The following is a 24,723-nucleotide window of genomic DNA, read 5'->3' on the forward strand; positions in this document are numbered from 1 at the left end:
TATTTCCCTCCAGGCTCCCTGGTACCTTCACTGCTGACGGAGCTGGGATACCTGCGGAGTGATGGGTACGATGTCAAAGCACGTCCAGACACCGTGCCTACTGGTGCAGCTTTGACCCAGAGACACTGTGCAGCAGCAAGCAGCTGTGGGGTAATAAAACAAGCTGGAAGTTTCTGTTTCCCTTCATGCACAGCAGTTCTGGACTATTTTTTAATACGAATTTCACTGCTTTTCCACTGAGCACTGACAGTGGATGGAGTGGGATGATCTTGGGATAATTTGGGAACTGGTCTTCTGATGTTTCCTATAAGTCTCTTATTGGGAGCATGTTTCTCCCTCTTGTCTTTCTTCTCTGCCTTTTTACAATCAAAATGTCCATGGTTTGGGAGGCAGGGCTGACCCCACTGGGTACCACACACCCTGTCTGAGGGGTGCTGAGGCTGGAAACAGGAGCTTTATGCCTCCTCCCCCCATAGCCCCAGCCTGTGCTTGGGAGCATCCTCAGTCTCCAGTGTCTATTCCTCTCCCCATCCTCATGCAGCAGCAGTAACAAAAATTCAATCAGCTTTGGACTGACTCCTCTGACATTACTCTTCCTGACAGGGACAAATAGAAAGCCAGAGAAATAATGCTGAAACTATTAAAAAAAACAAAAAAACAAAACCCAAAAAACAAACAAAACAGAAAACCTGAGGAGGTAGCAATATTCCAAATTTAAAATTGTCACAGTCCCAACTCGAAAGGGCACTCGCCACCCTTGGCCCGTTCAGACCAGTCTGCCAGCTGCATCTGCTAGCTGGCACCGGTGTGCACTCACTGAATGGAAAATAATTGCATAGGTGATGAGCCAAATGCTGAAAGTCCCGGTCCTCGAGTTGGTCTGCATCAGAGTGGAGGCATGGGAGGGCTGCGGCCACCTCCACTGGAGCAGCAGGATTAGACAAAATCCAAGAGTAATCAGGAGCAAAACCATGGCAGGATTTTTAAGTGAAAAAAAAAAAAACAACCCAGCTTTTTAAACCATTGCACAGCTGATGATGAGCAAGGCATATGCATTTCATGCTGAAATGAAATGGATTTAAAAGCCATCATGAAAGAATGATCTCAGCTGCTGGGTCTTCTGGAAGCTCCTCCAGGATGTTCGGCAGCTGGAGAGGGCTCACAGCCCCTGCTGTCACCTGCCACCCACCTCTGTGTCCCCATCCCTGCCCCGTCCCGGTGTCCCCTGCACCTGGCAGCAATCCCCTCCGAATTAGGGGAAACCAAAGAGAAGGGCAGAAGGCAGCGTTTGGTAGTGGGAGCACAGCCTGCTTTTATCATTAGTTAGGGCAAGATGCCGCTTTGAAAACAGAAAATGAAGGTTTAAATCATACCAAAGGAGTGAAATACTTTTTACTGCCTCCCGAGATGTGTCACTGTGGGAAAGCTCCGGCTCTCAGCTCTGAGGACAGGACTGACGCAGCCCAACCGTGCCCGGCCCATTCCCCGTAAACAAATGGGGCATTTTCAGATCAGTAAAATAAATAACAACTAGTGTTGTCATTGGGGATGAAATTCAAATGTTGGGAAGGGACAAGGATCCTTAGGACGGTGATAAAGGACTATTTTTATACTTCAGCAGTGCAGGGAGGCCAAGCCAGGGTTCCCTCATCATTGGATTAAAAAGGAATAGAGAAAGAAATATGGATATACATCCTCCCCCACCAGCAAAGAAAATACAATTTATGTGAAGCTCATTGATCCTTTCTGCTCTGCTCCATTAGCCTGGCCTCACCGGACCCCCTTCACCGGCTTTGTCCCCCTCAAACACACCAGTCTGGGGTGACCCGGGGCGTGCCGAGATCCTGCTACCCTCGACATCGAACCAGAGGACGATTTTTTTTCCAAGATACAAACTCAAGGCAGCTGGATGGGATGTGCCAGCAGGACCCGGCTTTTCTCTGCCACATCCAATTATAGTCTTCAGGTGGGGTTGTAGCAGGCAGGTCCGCGCAGAGCCTCAGCTGACATCCTAACAGCAAAAGTCTTTAATTTCCCCCCTGAACACACAGGGTTGCTCCTGCTCGGTGGAGTCCCCGTTTGGGTGCTGGTGTATGCAGGTTAACAGCACCCTCTGCAGCCACCCCGGCAGCGAGAGCCGGGAAGAACCAGCCTCGGAGAAGCATTTTAATCCATCTTTTCCCCCAGAAATGGAGATGGTTAATTTGGCTTCTCGTTAGTTTAGGAGAAACTAAGAGAAGGAGAAACTTAGTTGTGATAACAGCTTGATGTGAAATAAAGCACATCAGGTGTGAAGCCTCTCGTCTGCCCAGCGGACTCAGGCTTCAGTTGGGTCTCATCTGAGATGAGACTGTGATGCCTCAGTGGTGGTGACCAGAGTCAGGACACGGACCAGGACCGGGACCGGGCTCATGGGATGACATCAGCTATGGTAAAAGTTACTTTATACATCCAGGCAAACTCTAATATGCTTAATTTCTTGCTGGTAGTGCCTGCTTGGAAACAAAATGAGAAGGATATGCCAGTTTCACAAGCAATTAAAGTGGTGTTTTGCAGGATATAGGGGAATATGTTATCGAAATGCTTGCAAAGAATAAGATTTCTCCATGTGTTGCAATTTAGTGTTCAAGCAATTTTATAACCTTGTGCTGTATAGAGTTGGAAAAATCTTAGCTGCTAGACTAAAAAGAGTCTCACTTAGCTGAATGACTGAAAACATTAATTTCTCAACCCTGGAGCCTTAGGTGGGCTGTGTCTGCTTCTGATAGACACCCATGTACCGAAGCATCATCATCTGTCTGAGGAGCTGATGGGGGAACAAAGCAGGGGTCTGTGGAGGGAGGGTAGTCATGGCAACTGCTCAAAAAGCACCAGGAAAAGGCATTTTTTAGGCTGGGTAGTTAATCATGTTTCCTTTTGGTGGCACTGTCTGCCCAAATATTATCAAATCATCAGCTGTTGTTTCAGGTGGAAGTTCTTCCTTGGGGGTCTGGCTTCCTCTGGGTACCAAAATGTGGCTTTTGCTGCTGGGGGAAATATATTGCAGCAAATTGTTTCTGCTGCTTCCACAGGTTTTGGAGGAAAGGTGTTGAGCCACACAACAAGGTAATTAGTCAGTATTGCAACAGAGATTAATATCCATTGGGAAAATGTTGGTCCAGGCTTGATCTGAAGTTTTTTTGTGTGTAACTTCCTTTTGGTGGTGGTCACACTGATGGGGGCGCTGGACTGACAGCAAGTATGCACAGTAATGAGCTGCTTGCAAAAGTAATATATCTTGAAGAACCAACATTTCCTTGAGCTTTGAATAGATGCTGCAAAAGGACCTCTCGGACCACATCTGGGCTCTGAACCATGTACTTCTGGAGGGAAAAGCATCCACACAAAGACCCAGCCCCTGCTCTAAGGCCCATCAGCCTTACATACGTGGAGCTCAGCGTGGGGACACGAGTGCTGAGACAGCCCTGCGTCCCACGGCAGCCCCAAAAACCAGTGTGAGATGCTGTTGTGCATGGAGGTGACCCTCCACAGCACCCAGGCTGCTGAGACCCAACTGCCTGGATGTGAATGTGACCATGTGTGATGAGAAGTTGGATTTGCCAGTGTTATCTTGACTTTATTTTGTGCTTTGAACTACTTGTTACAGCTTCACTCTGTTGAAGCTCAGCAGAAGGCCTGGCTCTTTTTTCCAGCGCATTTGCTTTCCCTGTTTATCCAGGCAGCTGGAGATGGGCAGCTCTTACGTAGTCCCACATCCTCTCATGGAGTTCCGGGGCAGGTCCCACGCGTGGCCGAGGGGAAGTGGTCACACGCGGGTGTTGCTTGAGGCATTTCTCATGTTTAATAGCTCGTGGAGCCAAAATGCACACAGATGCATCCAGCCCCAGCTAGAGGTGCAGCATCTTCCCTGCCTTGCTGGCCTCCGAGGAGCCCCAGGAGGGACCTTCCAGGAGTCCTGGTGTATAAGGTCAGATAATCATCGTGAAGAGGTTCATGAAGGATGGATTCCTGGCTCAGGCACAACCGCCAGGATTTCTTCAGCAGACCCGAGGCTCTGCTCCTCATTTTCCAGTTTTCACTCTGTTTTTTCATATCCGAGCCCTTCTCAGCTGCTGTCTTGATTTTTCCTTTCACCAGCAGCGATGCTGCGAGTCCTTCCAGCAAGGATGAACACTTGAACTCTTCCTATAGGCTCCACAGTGAATTAATGGAGCTTAAACAGGACATTGTGAGCAGGGAATCAGTGGGACTGAACACGAACAAAGGACGCTTCTCCATTAACACAAATGAGAAACTGTCTCACTGGGCTCTGTTTAATCAAACCATTGCCCACAAAGAAGCGGTGTTTGCTTCTCTCACGTAAATTTTCCTGCAGCTTTCAAGCACTCTGATGAGCAGTTGCAACTTGGAAGATCTCAGTTTAACTGCCTTGTTTGCCGTTCCTCTTCCTGATGTTATTGATTGCAGAGATGTTTCCATGCAAATAGGAGCGTTCACCTTGTAAAATTAGCCTGCTCCTCCTTCCCTGATGATGAGCTTCTGCCCCAGCCCAGCTGGGCTTGGCACAGTAACAAACCCCCTTTCCTACAAGAGAATAATAGAAACAAAGGTGAGAAGGTGCTTGGATGGGTAAACATGGAGGGAACTATATGAAGCTGAAGACAATCATACACGCACACACAAAACCCCACTTCAAACTAAATTTTAGGACTAAATACTTTAATTACTCCCAATTACTGAGATTTTTCAAAGCACTTTACAAAAGCCAAGCTGCAAATTGCCATTTATTTTTCTGGAGAGTTAGATATCCAGCTTCCACAAGTTGCTAAGAATGGTTTGTTGTCATTTTCAGTTGCCAGTGGGGTCTGTGCGAGGAGCTGCGCGTTCATGTGCTGCTGTTGCAGATGTGGTATCTGCCACCCGCATACAAGCAGGAGGGGTTTGATCACATGAAGCTGGAGCTCAGGCAGAGCTCATCTCACCTGGTGAGTCTCTGTCTGGTGTCTGACTTGACACAAGATCTGAAAGCCCAGAGTGGGAATTGTTTTACCTAAATGTGGATTTCTGCAGTGGAGATGTGTACACGTGAGCTCAGGCTCTCAGAGTCAGAAGCCACGGCTCATCTTGGATACCTAAGGCTGCTGAGATGACCAGCTCAGGCAGACAACTGCAGAAGGGCAATCTAAAGTTCAAAGGGACAAAAAGGTCCCAAATATAGAGAAGATTCCTCTCCCCCACCATCCCTTCCTCCAGGACCTTCTCATCTCACAGCCCTGAAGATCTGTGCCTTCCTCTACCTCCTCTTCTGCTCCCTCAAGGACAACCCTCACAGCTGACAAACATCTCTTAGGGTTAGACAATCCTTTCAAAGCTTTCTCCATGTCTCTGCTGTTCTTTTCCTATAGAAACTGGCTGTGGCTCAGCTTTTCTCATTCAACTGTGGAGCAAAATTATTTGGTTTTCTGCTGGAAACATTAACCATTGTCGAAGAAATAAAAACATAGAGAGCCTGGTGAACTTCCAAGGGTGTTTTACAAGGACTTTCATCCATCAGGAGGTCACTGTCAGGGGGGAAACACGTAATGGTCATATTTTAATTCTTTTGGGATTTAGAAAGAGAGTTTGGGCAGCCTGAGCAGGGCTTTACCTCTCAACCAGTGTGGCGGGAAGCAAATGCACCATCTTTCCTGCAGCTATTTGCAGGGTAAGTACTTTGGGGTGGCTGTTGCAGATGCTTGGCTGATGGAGCATGAAGCTCTCTGAGCTTACAACTTGCTTGTAGCCTCCAGAGACATTCCTATCTCTAACCTTGAAGAAAGCCTCCTCCCTGCTCAACTGCTCTTTCTACCTGCTCCAGTTCCCTCTGTGAGAGTGTGGAGGGTCTAACGGGTAGGAGAGCAGGTCACAGGAGTCAACGTTTCCTAGAGAGATCTGGGAAAGTATTTTTCCCATGACCGTCACGTTGCTATTGCACTGAGCACAGCCCGCGCTGTTAAATTCTGCGCTGGTTGAACATCAACCCGTCCCTTGATCTCCTCTTTGGCAGCTCTCTCTCTTCTCTGCCTACAATAAAACTAATATAGTGGTGGTGCTGGTGAAAGTGTTCCTTTGCCCATGAAGTGGCTGAGCCCAGCCCCGTGAGCAGGCGGCTGTCGATGCTACAGTCAAAGCTTGGAAACTGTTCATGCCTTTAAGCAAAGTGCTCCACTTAGGCTCATTAGCAGTACAACCACACGTTGCCGGCCCAGCCACCTCTGCCAGGGAAACTTCCTGCTTTTTCAAGGTCTTATCAATAGCTGCTGTGTCAAAAATGAACTTGGGGGATGGGAGCAAGAAGCGTGAGTCACAGCTGGCTGTCTCGTCCCGACAGGACTGAGAAAAATGCCTTTTCTTCCAGACTGTAGTCGCCTGTTGCAGCATTGCTCTGCTCTCAGCTTTGAGAGTGTCCTTACGGAGCTGGCTCATCTCAGCCAAAACCTTCTTGGCTTGTGGGAGGGTCAGCCTTGCCTGGCTGGGAGTGTGGCTGCAGCTCACCAGGCTCCAGATGCTGCCACTTTTCCTGCTCTCCAGAAATCGTGGCAGAGGAAGACCTCAGTACGCTGGAGAGGGCTGTTCATGGACCTTGAGTGAAGATCTTGGATGGTGCTAAGGGGCTGCTTGTGGGACACTTGCCCTGACCACTGGCTTGTGCTGTGCCAGGCTGTGATCTGGGAGGATACGTTGGATGTAGCTGGGAAATCTCCTGGTCTCTCTAGGCTGAGGACAGCCTGTCACAGGAGGTCTGCTCCAGCATGATGTAATTGCATCAGCTGAATCTTGCCTGTAGGTCTGGAGACATATCTTCTCATGGGACATCAGCTACTTCAGGTGTTTGTCAGAGGTGTTCCCTATGTGAATGCATAAGCAAATGGGTGATGAAGAGACCAGAGGACTCCCATCACTGCCTAATTCTTCCTGGGACACTGTTCCTCTAGTAAAACCTACCCAGGTCCTGGGCAAGGAAGGGCAGAGGAGAGCTTTGTAGCCGTTCATAGTGAGGCCCTCCATGCCTGTCTCTGGTGTCCTCATAGTCCCTAATCCATCTCCCACGCACATTCCTGCAGAGAAAGGACTCGTATCCCACTGCCCACGGAAACGAGCTTGTTCGGTAGCTCCTGGAGGGGATAATCTTTTCTGCTCTGTGGTCCCTGACAAGTGTTCCCACTGCCTGGATTCGTTTGATTGCTGTAGCCCATGAAGCTGTCCTCTTACCACTGCTGGCACGTTGCTTCAGAGCGTGTGCGTACGCTGCTTTTTCATTTACTGGCCTCTGCTCTCGGGACCCAGCCCCTCAAAGAGACACCAAGACCCCAACGACCAGAGACTGTGGCGCAGTGGCACGGTTTAATGTTGTTTTACTTGTATCTTGCCCAGCAGCTTAAGCCACTCTCTGTTATTAATAGGGTTAATATGTAAAGGGAATTTGTTCCTGGATAGGGTTTATTTCCAGTGAAATGCATCCTAGCCCAGAAATCTTTCACAGCTGGACAAATTCATAATCCCTTTTCACCTCTAACATACTCTGTCCCTGCGGGGTTGTTTCTTTAGTTCCCAGACTGGTTAAGTGTGAATCCACCACGAGTTACTGAGTATACCCCAGTGGGTATACTGGGGAATGTGGTGGGAAACTTCTTCCTTTTCATCAGTAACATTAAAACCTGTTGTGAAAAGAATGTAAGCTGGTCAAAAGAGTGCAATGTGGTGAGAAACGATGGGTTTGTGGTGGAGGAGAAGGAGGCAGAGTCAGCAGTGCTCAGGATGACACAATCTCCCTGTTCCCCATCGAGACAGGAGGAAGACGATTCCTCATCCCTAATCGAAACCACGCTCATCTCCCTCCAACCAGAGCTTGTTGTGAGTAGCTCTAAGCCCAGGCTGGGATTCAGAACAGCAGAAAGGATGGATCCCTTCCCAGTTCTCCATACAGCACTGCTGCCTCTTATCAGTGAAAGGAGATCATTGGCTGGGAGACAGATGGCGATGGAGATGGAGATGTATGCCCAGGTCTCAACAAACAGCAGTATATCTGATGGTATCAGCTGAAGATAAGAGCCATGAGCTTCTCAGCCCATTAGCAGGACTTGGCAGCACGCTGGAAAGTATTTTTGAGGGCAAAGATGCCCCTGTTAGTGCCGCTGCCCAAGGCAGGAGAGTTCTGCTTTGCTTTAATGGGACCCAGTTCACCTCCATGTAACAGCAGTTTGGCGAAGTGCTCACAGATGGACCGGACTGGCACAGGTTCGCTTGTGCATAACCACTGGTAGGTGCCATATTCTGCGTGGAAACAGCTCATCTGCTCACTTCCCAGAGCTGATAGCTTACAAACTCTCTTTTTGAGTTGCAGCCACTTCACTTTAGGGGTAAAAACACCCTCATGAACCCCAGAGGAGCAGGACACTGAGGGACCAAATGAATATTAACCACTTCGAGCTGGTGCACAGGTCTCTGCCCGCTCTGGGGCTGATCTCTAAGTTGGTGGATATTGCTAACAGTGGCTGAGAGCAAGAGCCCCAAATGTCCTGCACCCCTGCATGCTGCTGGGGTGAGTGCCCAGAGGTACAGCTGCAAAGGCATCTCAGCCCACCGTCGGCATCCATCCTAGCTCCTCTACCTTCCTCTTCAAGGGTGGGCGTTATTTACGATAAAGTCTCCGTAACTTTTGGTTTCAACTCTTGGTTCAACGTTGTGCAAAGACCATTTCCAGTACTCTCCCTGAGTTGGCAGATGTTCTGAGTTTGGCGTGGAAATGTGTTACTCACCGTTAAAGAGAATTCACATGATTAATGATTAACGCTGCTATCTGAATAATTACCTCATTCAGCCAGCTTTTCTTCTGGCTTTACAGGAAAATATACATGAAAAACGAGGACAATAACCTCTTTCTGCATTTTACTGCATATATAGAATCACATTTCTTCTAAAAAGAAGAGAACAAATTCATTTGAGAAAACAAATAACTGACAAGTTTCCGCAGTGCTTGTGCACACATGTTGTCTCCGATATTTATCCAGGCCCACAGCCCTCACTGAAACCCACACTGTGCTGTTAGAGACCTGGTGCTGGAGGAAAACCCTCCTGGTGGAGAATGTGCATTGTTATATACATTGAAAAATCTAAAGTTTCAGGTGTAGATTATCTGAGCTGATAATCACACACCTAATATCAAATTTCTATAAGCAATTTCTAGACAAAAGCTCCCTTCAGCCAATGCAGTGATAAAGTTTCTTGTGTGTATGTGCATGCACATAAGGGACATTGTTTTAAGATCAGCTTGAAAAATTATGTCTCCTTTTGTGGAAAATACTCATTGATCAATGGAAATTAAAATACTAATTATATTTAAGCAAAAATTTTAAATATTTGTATTTTCAGCCAATATTTTGGCCTTCAGAATTTCTGCTTTATGAACTATCAACATTTTTTCATAGTTACCAGAATATGTAGACAAAATAAATTTCAACAAAACACAATCTGGTATTCCAGGAAGGCAATGTAGCAAACCTGATGCCAATCTTTTCAGAAAGCCTCCAAAACCGATCTGAGCAACTGTCTATCTGCAGAAATCTGACCTCTACAGAACAAAATTTGCTTTGGGCTGTAGTAAACCACAGCCAGATGAGACAGATGTATACGTACGGTGGCAAAGGGCCAACGCCACTTTTGCAGAGCAGAGTCATGTCCCTGACGTCCAAGAGGACTTTTCTGATGGAGTCGTTTAGCAAAGGACATCAGTGATCTGGTTGAGGACCAGAAGGATCTCCCACTATCGAGTGGCTGGGTGCAATTCAGGTGTAAAACATTAGATTTACTAATTGAAAGTGCCACACAGGAGGCACAACAACCAGGCTGGGCTCAAAATCAGGTATTTACCATTCAAGAAAGAGAGGTCAATTTTCAGCATCAATCAAAAAGGCATGTTAGGAATTACCAGGAAAGGGTTTGAGATCAAACCAGAAAATATCTTTACACTGCTGAGTGCCTGGTTTGTTCCTATCATTTGTGGTTCTGGCTGCTCAGTTCAAAGACTTTTTTTTTAAAAAAAAAAAGCAACCGAGGAAGGCAAAAAGAAGTATTTTGTGTGAAAGGGGAATTAAACAGAGCTGGGCTCTTGACTGGGAAATACAGGACAGAGGGAGAAGCAGGTAATAGGGGTGTAAGAAAATGGTGAATGCTACGGAGGAGGAAAGGGGTAGGGAGCAATTGTTCATTGCTTGCCAAAATACAGAAATTGGAGATACCTTCTGAAAAGATAATACAGAAATCGGAGATATCTCCTGAAAGATAACACAGAAATTGGGGATATCTCCCGAAAAGATAATACAGAAATTGGGGATATCTCCTGAAAGATAACACAGAAATTGGGGATATCTCCCGAAAAGATAATACAGAAATTGAGGATATCTCCCGAAAAGACGCGGCAGTGTGATTTCGGTGAAGAAAATGGAGATGTTTTCCAGTTCAGTAAGGCTGTGTGAGTTACACTCGTTATCTCTGGACCTACATCTCTAATTTAAGAGTTTCTAGCATGCTTCTTCCCAAATCCTTGTTTTTTTTCCCCTCCATACAGAAACCCCCGTTCCTCGGCCGACGAGGGGGACGCTGCTTTTCCGTCCTCGGAGCCCGAGCCCGCTCCGACCGCAGTTACCGGCACCGCTCCCGCTCCCACCCCCGCCTGACCGAGACCCTCCCCGCCGCCGGCCCCTGTGCGGCGCCTTTAAGCCCCGGTGCGTGATGTCACTCCGGTTGGGAGACACCGTGCGGCGCGCGCCGGGGCTGCCGCGGGGAGCGCGGCCCGGCGGGGACCCCCTGCTCGGCGGGGACCCCTGCCCGGTAGGAACCCCCTTTCCCCGTGACGCCCCCCTTCCCGGCGGGGACCCCCTTCTCCGCCGGCGGGACGGGCTCGGCGGCGCAGCATGGGCAGCCTCCAGCTGCAGGACTTCGCGGCGGGCTGGGTGGGCGGTAAGTGGGGTCGGGGGTGCTGGGGGTCGGGTGGGGGAAGGCAGCGGCGCGGGGCCAGGAGGCTGCGTGGGAATAAACCTCTCCGTGTCACCCGACGGTCTGTGCTCGCACCGGCAGACGCGCGTTCGCTTTGCCCCGCTGTGCCCCAGCGGTGCAGTTTAATCCCATTTCCACGGGCGGGATACTTCAAATCTAAATGTCAGGACGTGCGATGCTGCTGGGCGCCCAGGGAAGGGGTGGGGGGCGGCTGCCGGAGCTCCCCCGGCCCCCGCCGGTTCTCCCTTCCTCGCTCCCAAGGCTGGAAGCACAGCCGGGCTCGGAGAGGGGGGGCTGCCGGGGCTCGCAGCAGCCAACCCGGGGTCCCCCAGCCGCGCACACCCCCGGGACTGGCACTGCCTGGCTTTAACCCCGCCAGAGCAAACAGGCTGCTGGCCAGGGAGGAGGTATTGATCCGGTCTGCTGAAAATAGTGATTGCAAACACCGGGAAAATAGATACCAGCACGAAAAGGAAGCGGGAGGTGCCGGTACTGTGGTATGCCTAAAGAACTAAAAGTTCCCGCTGGGTTTATGAGCTGATAAGGTGCACGGCTGAGCTGTGCTCCCGGGATGGGCTGGGGGGCAATTGCAGCACCGGCCACTGCAGAGCAGAGCTCTGGCCGCTCACGCCAGGCTCAGAAAGGGGGTGTGAGGTGGCTCCTGACCAGCCAGACAAGGTTAATAGGTTAGCTGAGTTCTGAAAAAACCCAGGCCCTCTGCCAAAAAGTTACGTGAGCAGCTGTTTTTTTGGATCTTTGCAGCGTGCGGAGGCTGTGCAACCCGCAGTCGCTCCTGCTGCCCCTGTGCTATTGCCACAGGCCCCCGGGAGTGGGACAGGGTGGCTGGGGGGTGATCAGCCACCAGCACTCAGCATCGGTGGCAGCAGCTATTTTCACGCATAACGATGGACCGCAGGTGGCCTCAGGTTAAAGTCCAGGAGGAAACGGGGCGTTTTATAATCCATTTTTAAGTGAAGTCATAATGGGTTGACCAAGGACATGATGCTCTTTTCAGTCCTAATCCCCTAAAAGTGAGAAATTTCACATAGTCTCAAAAGCACTTGGGGACGCCGGTTTGCACAGAGACTTGTAGATGTGGAAGAAGCACAAACTACCCACTGTCTCCACAAACATCCTGAAAACTGCCAGTGGTGTTTGTTATAAGTGCACAAAACCATATCCTGGCCATGGCACATGGGTTGCTCCATCCTCCAGGAGAAGGGGGAAACCAAGCTGTGCTCTGCCCTGCTGCAGTGGCTCCTGGCAGCGAGCGGGATGGGAAGGTGGGCAGGATGGTGTCAGGGAATGGGCCAGTTTCTCCCAGAGATCCTTGGGGAATGGGACTGGATGGGACTGTAGAGATTGATACCGAGCAGGATCCTCTTTATCAGAATCATTCCTGACAGGTATCTCTATAAACTGCTCTTAAACCAGCAAAGGATGGATGTTCACAGTCCTCATCACCAATTGGCTCTAGTGCATCGCCATCTGAGCTGGGAGAAAGCATTTCCTCTTGTCTAACCTGAATCTCACCATTTTGAGGCTAAATATTTGCATGAACTTACAAGAATGCAAGGGGGGTTGTTCATGGACAGGTCATACAAATACACCACCTCTTCCTCTCGCTCGAAAGCCTTTGAGATGTAAAGATGATGGAGTCCGAGACAGTTTTCAGGGGAAGATGTGCAGCTTTTTGCCTGTTGTCAGAGAGGGCATGGCGCCGGGTGTTGCTCTGGCCCAGTATGGCTGTTCCTATGTAAGTCTCTCCTCCTCCCCTACAAATCCATTGCTTCCTGCCCCATCACAAAAGTTTCTTCAATGTTTTGTGTAATTCTTTGCTTTCATCCCCAGGAGCTGCCAGCGTGGTTGTGGGCCACCCCCTGGACACGATCAAGGTAAACCACTTTGAGCCATGCTCTCACATCACCACCCAAAAGCCCACCGACAGGGAGGTGGCCTCTCTCTAGATGACACTTCAAAAGACCTTCACTTCCCCCACCACCCCAAGGGGGATTCATCCTGGGTAGAAATGTTTTCATAGGCTTTAGCCTTTCTTCTTCTCCAATGCTCATTTCGAACAGGAAACTAAAAGAACTGGCTGATATGTGTGAATTCCTTGGGTAAGGATTAATGCTGAAAATTAAACCTACCCTTACTTAATATGTGGTTTACCAACAGTTCTACCAATGTTTTATTGAACTTTTCCACAGACAAGTATTCAAAGGGCAATGGGGGAGTTATATTCGTTTTGCTGCAGGCACATTGTTACGTGTTTTCCCAGCGTTGGCAACACTGGAAGGGCAGAGTGCTGAAATCGTTATCCCAGGGCTATGAGATGCAATATTTACTGTTCTTGCAAGACAATTACTCCTCAGAGGAAAGGATTTGAAGATGTAAGAAGATACTTGCTAGCGTGACGCAGACAAGTCCATGCACACACCAGTATAGCCCGACCCACCCAAGTGGACCATCCCTACTGATGCAGAGATAGGGAAGAAGATCCTGTTGTTCTTCCTTTCTCCGTTTGCAGTGTGATAGGCATCTCTGGGCAGCTCTCACTGCTGCAACTGCTCTTCCTGTGTGCTCTGGTCTGGTTCAAGCCTCATCGCTGGCACCAGGCTGGGCTGTCAGATGTGGCGGACCCAAGAGCTGGTGGTCCTGTTCGCGCCTTAGAGATCCTTGGAGGGCGATGGGGAGGAGGCAGGGTCCAGCACGGCCCACTCCACGTCCTGTCCCCAGCCATCACAGCCATCCCCTCACTCACAGCTGGATCTCCTGGGGTCCAGAGGTGGCCTGCGTGCCCTGTCCTTTCTAAGCTGCCAAGGTGGTATCAGCCGCAGGAGCATCACCATGTGAGGATGGGTGCAGAGCCCACGCAGGAGGAGCCACAAGGCTCCATCCCGGCAACAGGCAGGGCCAGGGCATGGACAGTGTGGGCAGGCTCTGTCCGGGGTTGCCAAGGCAATCCTCGTCTCAGGCTGGCCATCAGGGCATCATTGCCAGCTTTGGGGGAGTTTGGCAACAACTGAGAGAGGATCCTGTTGGGAAGCGTCAAGTTTCTGGATGCCAAGAGCGAGCGAGCCCATCCTTCAGCGTTTATAAAGACAACTGTCAGGCTGACCCTTTGTTGCCCTTGGCTTTGGACGTTGCCTGGGAATACCAAGTAGGCAGACTTGTTATCTTTCCAAATTTAGGAGAAGGGAAGTGGAAAGGAGAGTTTTTACACAGCACTATGCCAGCAAAGGGGCAGCCCAGTGGCATTCGCAGCCCCCAGGAGATGGGGGGTCCTCCCCCACCTGGAGACAGAGGCAGGACTGAATGAAAGGTTGGATGGGGGACATGGTATTTGCACCACGGTTCTCACTGAGCAGACCTCCTCCTTCAGCAGGCCCCTTCCCAGCGTCGCAGCTTCCATCAAACCCAAGCAGCTGTTTTTCCACAGCCTTGTAAAACTCTAATACATTTACTCGCTTTTCATCCTCCACGTTGCATTCATCTTCAGCTTCTGGGTGTCACTCAAGTACCCTGTCTAAGTAAAATGTAGCAGTTTAAAAGAGAAGTTCCCTGAGGAATATCCCCACTGATACCAGCTGATTTTGACAGAGATGCCAACAGGGATTTCAGCGCTGGGTGTAACAGCTTTGCTAAGTAAGGGGCCTGTGTGTGGGGAGCAGCCTGCGAGGACACTCAGTTGTCCAAAACTCAGTTACTCAAAAAATGTATTAACTTGATCCTCTGAATACCTGGTTACTGTGTCAAAGGAAAAAAAACAAGCCCTTGGGGGCAAAATGGAAATGCCTGGGCTAAGCGTTCAGATGCAGCCAGGAGGGAACGTGGGGCTGTGCACCATGGTCACCCTGTCCTGGGCTGCTCGGGGTGCAACCAGCCTCCCTGCTGGTCTCCCCGGCCCTGGTACCCTGGCGTGCACAGGTCTGCACCCACGGCCCGCGCCTGCCTGCCTTGCACCATGTACGTTGCATGAGCCGTGGCCGGCATCTTCGCGTAACGGCTTGTTGGTAAGGGCTCAGTAAATATTCTGCTTTCGCTGCCGCCCTCTCCGTGGCCTCTGGCCGGGTGCAGAGTGGTGCACGGAGCAGCCCTGGGGTGAGGTGTGAGCCCAGACTCCGGTCCCTCGCGCTCCCTGGCCGGGTCCCACAGCAGCACCCCCCAGCCAGCCTCTTTCAGGGCTCTGGGCCAAATGCTTGTGTCATTCGACCTGCTGTTTGCTGATGGAGAGCTCTCCCCAGGCATGAACTCCGGAGGACGCTCACTCCTTCGGGCTTTAAATTCCCCAGTGAGGTTCCTGCTTCACCCTGGTGCCAGTCAGGGCTGTGCTGATGGAGGGGACCGGGCAGCTGGCTCCAGCGCAGGTTGGCACTGTCCTTCCAGGCTCCGTTTCGCCACTCCTGCTAGCAGCAATGCTGATGGATATGACCGGAAATGCTGTCCCCATCCCCAAAGAGCACATGTGGGTGTTTTCCTATAAAAACGAAGCTCCGGCCTAAGCCAGCACCAGTTGCTGAAGCCCCAGGTCTTGTGAACCAAACTGGGTTTCCATTTCCTTGCACGCCTCTAAGCCCCCAAAACACAGCACTTGTTAGGATATTTTTATTGCAAACTTGTGAGCAGCTTGAATGAAAGATTATCTAAATATATGTGTGCGTGCATACATACATGTATGGGAGAAGAGGAATGTTGAATCATATAGGCTTTGTCGTGACTCACATGCCGTTTCTTACAGCTGTTGTAAGCATTTTTTGGAAGGCGTGTAACCATTGCTTTCCAGAAACAAAATGTCTTTGTTGGAAATGATGTAAAAATGTATTTTTGAGCAAAGCACGGAGAATTCCTGAGATGGAGCTGAATTATTTTGGCTCTATTTAGCATTTCCATGTCTTAAAATCCACCTTGGATCAGAAGGGCCCTGGAAGCCTCCCAAGGGAGGTCTCCTCTCTCTCCATCCTTCAGCAATGCATCCCATCCTCCACTGAGAGTCCCCAAATGGGGGAGACCAGATCCCTTTCCAACTTCCACATAAATCAGGGCCGTGCCACGACAGCACTGCACACCAGCAGCCTGCGGCGAGTGCTGTGCCGGGCCAGGGCAGCTGGTCTGGGCTCGAGAGCAATTTGACAGTCATCGATTCCAGATGTTGCAGAAAGCTTCAGACCTCCGAGGTCCCGTTCAGCCCTGCTTCTGGCAAAGTTCAAGGGAGGTGGATGCATATATATCTGATTTTATTGCTCTGTTTTCTTTACAGCTGAGGAAGGATTCAGTCTCAAAGCGACGTGCACATTGTTTACGTAGGATGGGCTTTCACTGGGCTGGAATTGGGGGATTTTAATCTCATTTCATGAATGTCTTTTGCAGACCCGTTTGCAGGCTGGACAAGGATATGGAAATACACTCAACTGCGTTCTCACTGTGTACAGAAATGAGTCTGTAAGTACTTTGTCTTACGTAAAACGTGCTGGTGGAAAATGCAAATAGACAAATACTTAAAGCAATTACACAAAATCACTGTTGACACCAGCAGTTATATGAGGATCAATAAAGTTGGTGCAACTGAGCCTACAAATCCCTACGGCCTTCTCTTGCTTAACTCTAAGGTGACTCTCTTGGTTACTCCTAAGGGAAAAGAGAGATCCCTGGCCTGGAGTGATAAATGGCACTGCCCGTGTCCCCCCATGGGTCAGGGTGTTACCTCCACAGTGGCTGTTTCGCTCGTACTTGCTGGCAAAACTCTACCAGAGGTACTTGGCTGACTTTGGTGATGCCAGGAGAGAAGCTGGCCATAAGAGGGACTTGGACGTGGATTCCTGGGCCTTCAGCACATCCCATATTCTGTGCTATCTTTACAAGCCTTTAGCATTATGAATTCATTTTCATTTGCTCAGCACGTGCGAACCATTGGTTCCAGGAGACATCTGGTACTTGGATTTGCTTTTCTCGCCCCACGGACAAGTTGGGGTTTACTCTGCTCAGTCCTGTTCGCTCTCTTTACTCCTGCTCCCTTCCTCGGGTAGGTGGCCGGCTTCTTCAAAGGCATGTCCTTCCCGCTGGCCAGCATCGCCGTCTACAGCTCCGTGGTGTTCGGCGTCTTCAGCAACACGCGGCGGCTCCTCAGCCAGCTCCACCACAGGGACGCAGGCCGCGCGCCGGCGCTGGCCGACGTGGCTCTGGCCAGCATGGTGGCCGGCTTCGTCTCCGTGGGCATCGGCACTCCCGTGGACCTGGTGAAGATAAGGCTACAGATGCAAACGCAGCCGTACATCAAAGGTAGGGAGCAAGAGGTTCTTTTTACTTTCTCTGACAGTCTTTGGTGTTTACGAAGAGCTTTAGGACAACTTTGCTTCAAGGCTCAGCTCTCTGCTGCTGAGCTAAAGGTGCTTCCTTCAGCCTCAGGATGGACCCCATCCTGCTCAGCTCAAGGAGAGGGGTGTTATCCATGATATTGATCAGATCTCTGCTGGTGTTTCCAGCTGATTGGGATCTACAACAAACACCGGGGCAGGTCTGAACACCGGGGCAGGTCTGCTCAGGACCAGGAGCTGCCTTGCCCACCTGGCCACGGGGCAGGAACAGCGAGTCCCTGGGCTGTCGGGTCTCCTGGAGATCCCACCACAGCTGCCAGCAGTAACGCCAGCTCCCCATCTGCTGCTGCACACTCTCAGTCCCACATACATTTGACCACAAACCCCTCTCTGTTATGGTTCAAAAGCAAAAATTTCACATGTACGTTTGAAAACCACTGGCTTATTCGGGGCAGGGCTACAGGTACGTGGGTGCAGGCAAGACGGATCCTGGCAGGCCTGCGTGGGCAGCTGTGACCTCTCCAGAACCTGCAGGCAGGAGGAGCAGCTTCTGCTCGAGGTGGTGGCTGAATTTCACGGCAGGCTGCCAGCACAGAGCAAACCCAAAGCTGAAGGAAGAGATGGCTTCAGAGCTGAACAGCAGTTGGATGGCAGCAATTTCACAAACACCTTTCTCATTGCAGTTGTGGTGTTTAACTGTGAAATATTGACATTTTGTATTGCTTTGATAAAATCATATTATGTTGTTTTTAAAAGCTTCCATGCAGCTCAGCAACATAATGCCCTTGCCAAAAGCAGCTCAGTCCCCTACGTGGGAAGGGCTAGACTCTGAAGACGTCAAGGCTTTCAAAGATGCAGCTTGACACCAGATGTGGTTAAAATCCATGAAGATTGGGCAAATAGCCTTAAACTCATTTGGAAATCTCACTGGGCGCATACCTATTTGGAGGCATGCGATGCATCTAAGAAAAATCTGTCCTGAAGTGTCTAAATGTCTTTTAAAAATGGACCTACGCCCTCTTTCTGAAAACCCTTTTTTCCCATACTACGTGTTGATCCCAGCAGAAGGAAAAAGATGGCAGTGATTTCTGTCCGTTCGGAGGCGGTGGGCTCTTGAGATGGGTGCTGTAGCGATATAGCTATTATAACAGTTGTATCTTTTTTTTTTCCAGCAAGTGTTAAATTAAAGCCCACAGTTCCTGGATTTCCTGTGTATCAAGGCCCAATCCACTGCTTTAGGACAGTCCTACAGAAAGAGGGGATAGCAGGAATATACCGAGGTGCGGGAGCAATGCTTCTGAGGGATGTTCCTGGGTACTGCCTCTATTTCATTCCTTACACGTTTTTCTGTGGATGGATTACCCCTGACGGATGCATTTCCCCAAATCCCTCCTCCATCTGGCTGGCAGGGGGGGTAGCAGGTAAGCACTGTTTTTTCCCACAACACTGGCAAAACAAGGACAGGAAGGCTCCTGGGGGTGGCTGAGGGGTCGCCACATCCTCCTGGTCACCAGGAGAGGACATGGGGCTGAATGATCTTCCTCCCCCAGGGCCAGATCCCCTGGCACCACGGTTGAGCTTTGTGACTTGGCAAACTCTATGGAAGTCGTGTTATCAGATCTTCATCAGGCTTAATGTCAGTGAGAAGGAAAACAGCCAGAGCCTTCATCTCCCTGGATGTCTCATGGCAGCCTGCATATCGCATTGCCAGTGATACACGGCAGCCAAGATGCCTCCAGAAGAGGACTTCAACCTGTTGGCTGCCCACCAGGAGGGTGTGCGACCTGCCTGCACGCAGCAGAAAACATGTTAACTGTTATTGATCTTCTTTTTCTTTTTCCTGTGCACACCTGCCAGTAAGACCGGCACGTGTGTCCCCACTGTGCTTACACGTGTAAGGTCAACCCTACGCCCACTCCCCCATTTCTTGGCCATTTCTAAATTGCAGACCCCTAAATGCAGACCAATCCTTAGCTCAGGAAACAAAATGCCCTCTCTGTTTCTCCTGCAAATAAACAGAGCCCTGGCTCACCTGGACGGCTTCTCTAGTATGCCCCCGACACTCATGTAGGTCCAAACAAGCTCTTGTCTGTCCAACTGGACCATGTATTGCAGCCACACGCTGACCTTTTCAGAGAGGTAGAACATCCCACCTGGCTGCAGGCTGATCAATGTAAATAGATGGTTTCTTTATGGGAATGACGATGTATCTCAGCTGCTTGGAGCCTGATCTTGGTTGCAGGAGATGGACCATCCTCTTATTTGCATTCTCAGCTCAATCTTTGCTTTTCAACAGCATGATCTGAGGACTCCAGTTTTTCTGAAATTGCCCCAAGCGGCAGCTCCTTGCAGCTCGGGCTCTTCCCATGGTATGTCCACGCTCCACCAGAAGCACGGCAGAAGATGCATTTGCACCTGGGGAAGCTCCTTCTGGGCTGCCTGCATTTGATTGCCAGCGTAACCCCAAAAATCTCAATGCTTCTTCCAGAAACAGGGAACTTTGCTCCCAAGCCATTCTGTTCCTGTGCCTGAGCAGGGTCGATGCCCTGAAATGAAAATTGTGTGAATATGATGTGGTAGATAAGAGGTGAATTTCTGAGTTCACTGACCTGCGGCCAAGGAAACATAGAGAAGAAATTGTTGAAATACTTCTGCGTTTTTCTAGGAGCCATTTCCTGGGGGACTGCTACTCCAATGGATGTTGTGAAAAGTCGGCTTCAGGCAGATGGAGTTTATTTAAACAAGTACAAAGGGACCCTTGACTGTATCTTGCAGAGCTACCAGAACGAAGGCTTAAAAGTAAGTGGTATTTGAAGTAAAATCTGGGTATTAGGCATTTAATTTTCAATTGAGAAATGGAACAGCTGTTACAAACCTGTCTGCAGGGTTGAGAGACAGCTAAAGCCAGTAACTGCTGAATTAGAATAATGACAGTAGGTAATTATAGTGCAGATTCTTCCTAAATCATAATAGCGAGAGTAATAATGTTCCTTACAGCCATGAAAAAATGAATGACTGGGAGTCACGGTCTGCTGGTATAATTAACTTAAAATGAAACTTCATGCTAGTGCATTTAATTGTGGCTATGATTTGACTTGTTATAAATCAGAGGTCAAAAATCTTGCCTCTGTGATTGCTTCTACAAAATGCAGAGGTCAAATGTTTCCCATTGACACCTAAGTCAATGGGAACCGATTCCAGTGGGACCAGGATGGCACCCAAGGTGCCTTGGGCAATGCTTTGGTGGAACTGATGCTGTGGTTTGCCCTGCCCACCCTCATTTTCCACCAAGACAGAGTTAATATTGCTCTTAAATCAGAATTGCTTTGTCTTCAACCGTGAAGAAGGGCTGTGTGCCAAAAAAACCCTTATCTCCTTTTTCTGACTTTGTCTATTAGAGTAATAAAAGTTGTTTGTTCCACCTGCAAACTTTGCCTCAGTTGAATGTGAATGGCAGAGAAGCGGGGTTTGCAGCTTTATTGCCCTGCCAATGCATGGTCACGAGAAGACACATCTTCTAATACGGAAATAAATCTGCATTTAAGTTGTCATCAAAACATCATGTGGACTCTTAGCTCCAAAGTGTTAATGTTCACATTCTGAGGGAAAAGTAACAAGTTACAAAAAGTAAAATAACCTGCAAATCACAAAATTTGCCACCGTGCCCCAGGACCCGTCTGGTTCGGGTTTTGCCGTTGAGTGAAGGAGGTCACAGTCACATGCAGGAGAGGCACCTGGAGAGATGCTAAAGACCATGCTGGGATGGTCAGAGGACGGTCAGGGTGCCCCGGGCTCTCTGCAGACCACCTGCCCATGGTTCAGTTTACCATGCAGTTTCACAGTAAAATAGGGCAGCTGAAAAGGGAATTTCCATGTGTTTTCCCTTCTTTCTCCACCCTCATCGTCACCCCCTACCCTCTTTGTCCTGCCTGAATATTAACAACTAATTCAGGCACTTAGAAATTTTTGGTTTTGAGGTCTGAGCCACTTGCAATTTTTCTGCTCTCATGCCTGGCACCCGGACCAAAGCCTGCAGTAGGGTTGAGTAATAGCTGATGATAAGACTAAATCTTACTCTCGTAAGGAAAATCTTTTTATATGCTGGGAGACATATGATTGATAAACGACAAATCCAGCTCTGGATGTTTTTATTCTGGGACAAAGGAACAGCCTTCCCAGTGCTGAAAATAATTGCCTCGTGTGCACAAAAATCGCCCTCTTCTTTCTCCATAGTCAAGTGTGTTCATTCTGATGAGAAAAATATATGCCTCTGGGCTTTTCTTCATAAATCTTCGTCGTTATTATTTAACTTGGCGCTCTCCTGTTACTTTATGGATACTGCAAAAATCTAAATTTCATCCCAGAAAATTCTATCTTTTCTAACAAAACAAAACACCCCACTAAATCAAGTAATATCCCAAATATCCCAATATTGCAATTTCACGTTGCAAACCCCATCCTAAACAATGTGAAGATATTTTGATTGTCTTGTACAAGTCAGCACCATGCACTGGGTTTATTGGATACAAGATACGGTTGTGTTTAGCAGAGGTCAGGGAAAATACTGCTTAGACACTTAAATCTATGGGCTTCTGGTCTTGCAGCTGAGACCTTCCATGCTTTCTCACAGTAGCTGTGGGACCTTTGGCTTTGTAAAGCCTGGAAGAGGGCTTGTTTTGCTGATATTTCTTTTCATGTCTATTCTGAACTTCTGGTGTTTAGATTAGTGACCACAGTGATTAGCCTGGGTGGTTAACGGAGTGATTTTGTGAGAAACAGGCCAGCAGAGATACTCCCCGCAATCCTCATTTTGTAAACGGGCTCACCCCAGAGCGAGTGCTTTGTGCACAGCCTTGCACATCCCAGGCTGTAGTTTTTGTAGCACAGGGGGGGTTTCAAAGTGGGACAAGGCAATGCCAGGAGCAACAAGGGCCCTTTCTCCACTTTCCAAAAAGCACTTTACTCTTCAAGCACTTAAAAGCCGTAGGATCTTTCAGTGCCAGCATCTTTTCAAAAAATATATATTGAGCAGAATGGGGAAGTCTGGCTGTATAAATTCACATTTATTATCTTAATGAAAGAAAACTCTGGGATATGTATCAGCACCAAAGCTTGACCTTTGTGTAAGTGTGAAAATATCAGCTTCTATTGAGTACTTTTTCCAAAGCCAGTGGCAAGAGCTAGTTGTCAGCAAGGGACAGAGTAAGTCTAGTTTTCTGCTGAAAAATACTGAAAAATTGTTTCTGTGCTCAAAGGTGAAACCTGCATAATAGTCCGTGTGGCACAGTGCCCACGTCGGCCGGGCTGGCTCGCAGCCACACTGCTCCCTCCCCCCTTCTCAAACACCTTCTGTGCCCACAGACCCGGCCCTGGGAGTCAGAGCATTTGCTGCATGAAGGCAACAGCCTTCTTGTACCCTGAGGTCTGCATGATCCTCGCACACTTTGTCCCATCACTAGGTAGGACAACACTGGAAGACATTTTAGATTTCTCACTTTCTGCTCTACACCAGTGGTATGAGGCCATTTTTTACCCTTTACCTCTTGTAGCTCTTGCTGGCAGATGCAGAGAGGGGTCCATAGGGAGCATGGAGCAGAATGATACCAAACCAGTGCCTTTTGCCATTGTGTTTCCATTCTCCAGCGCAGACTTCAGCAATGACCGGCAGTGAGAGCATACCTCCTGAGCAAACCAAGATCTGGTTCTTCATAACCCCACCATGACTTCGTTCAATGTTTTCTTCTTCTTAAAACAGCCAGTATATTCCTGTGCTCTAACCTTTCTCCATCCCCAACAGGTCTTTTTTAGGGGCATCACGGTCAATGCAGTGCGAGGATTCCCAATGAGTTCAGCCATGTTTCTTGGCTATGAACTTTCCCTCAAAGCAATGAAAAGAGACCAAACTGAGACCAATCCTTAACTTCCAGGTCAGCGCATAAAGACCCTCTAGCTTTATTAAAATTAGAGAATTAATCTTTGAATCAAGTGGAGTTGCAATTGTGTCGATCCTGTGAAAGTCAGATAACTTACATGGGTACCTACATCTGGATAGTCAAACACTTTTCAAATTTGGGTCTGTGGAATTTGGAGCTGACAACAAATGTGCCAATGGATTTTGGTTTCATTCCAGATCTCCTGGAATTTCATTGCAATCCGTTCTGATTGTTGTGATTGTTTTGATTAGTGTGAATCAGAAAAGAAAATCTGAAGGGACAATATTCTCTAACATTTATAAGTTTTGAAACATCATTCTCACTAAACTCCCTGCACAGTATCTTCTCCTCCCTTGATCCATCCACAAAGACCTGAAATTAAGCCCTTTCAAAGTGTCTTGACTATCAGCTCTCACTTTTACTCTTTCCCTCATAACCCTAGGGTTGCATAAAGGAGCAGCATTAAAAATATCTGACTACAGAAACTTTTTTAGCACTTAAATACTCAAGATTATTCTTGGAAGTCTTTGCTGTTTTCTGCAGTACTTTATAAACTTCCTTCTTTCTTATTTCAAAAGCGTTACCAAGAAGACCTGAAAGTCCCCTACTTTCCGGAGCCAAATCAGCAGTGTGGGGTTGATGAGGGCTCAGCTGCTCTGATCGAAGACTCCCGTCCTGCACCTACGGCATCTGCTTTCTCTTCTGCCATGGACTTAGTCCCTGGAGGACTCAGAACCCTGCACCAGCTCAATCAAATCCAAAGACCATTTCCTTACTGATTTTTTCACTCTATTATCTGAGAGCACCGTAATAATTCCCATGTTGGTGATGGACTTTTTTCACCGATGATGTTTTTCCCATTGAGCCGAGAGAACAACTTATTTCCCTTACCCACACGAGTGAGATAGATATACCCAAACTCAGCCGAGGGAGCATCTTTTGTACAACACTGTATAAACCCATCTTTTTTGTGGACAAAGAAAGGAGGTGTGATGGGTGCGCAGGTGCTTTTCGTGTAGGAAGGTCTGGATCCCCACCAAATCCTGGCTTGCTTTCAGGATCAAAGAAAGGGATACCTCCACCCGTACGAATGGATACTCATGTTTTAGAGCACAGAACTCTCCAGTTTGCCACAATTCAGGCAAGATTATCATCATAAGATGTGAAGGGCTTCAACAACTTCAGTTTGTTATCCAAGGTATAAATTAAATTGGGAAACAAAGGTTGTTAAGTTCAGAGACAAAGCTGCTCTTTTTCTTCAGAAAACAATAAAACAAGTCTGCATTTCATATAGATGGCTGCCTTTTGATTTACCTGGCTCTCCTTGTGTAGCCCTGCAGGGACCTTCTAGAGGTGTCTTGTCAGACCATCTGATTTCCCTGGTTGCTAACTGCCAAATCCCACAGACATCACTTTGCAGCCTTGAGAGACCACTAGCAAAG

General features: G+C 48.7%; 1 protein-coding gene across 1 annotated transcript; it reads left to right on the plus strand.

The window, feature by feature from the left end:
* The first annotated feature begins 10,952 nt into the window (after positions 1–10,952).
* On the plus strand, positions 10,953–23,268 carry SLC25A48 (solute carrier family 25 member 48). Its single transcript, XM_009992635.2, has 7 exons — positions 10,953–10,998; positions 12,886–12,929; positions 16,405–16,476; positions 17,061–17,313; positions 18,521–18,769; positions 20,014–20,147; positions 23,146–23,268. Exons 1-7 carry the CDS (start codon positions 10,953–10,955, stop codon positions 23,266–23,268), a joined length of 921 nt encoding a protein of 306 aa, XP_009990937.2.
* The last annotated feature ends 1,455 nt before the right edge of the window (positions 23,269–24,723 follow it).

This window comes from Tauraco erythrolophus, chromosome 16 (genome assembly GCF_009769465.1).
Source record: "Tauraco erythrolophus isolate bTauEry1 chromosome 16, bTauEry1.pri, whole genome shotgun sequence".
In the NCBI taxonomy this organism is placed as follows: Eukaryota; Metazoa; Chordata; class Aves; order Musophagiformes; family Musophagidae; genus Tauraco; species Tauraco erythrolophus.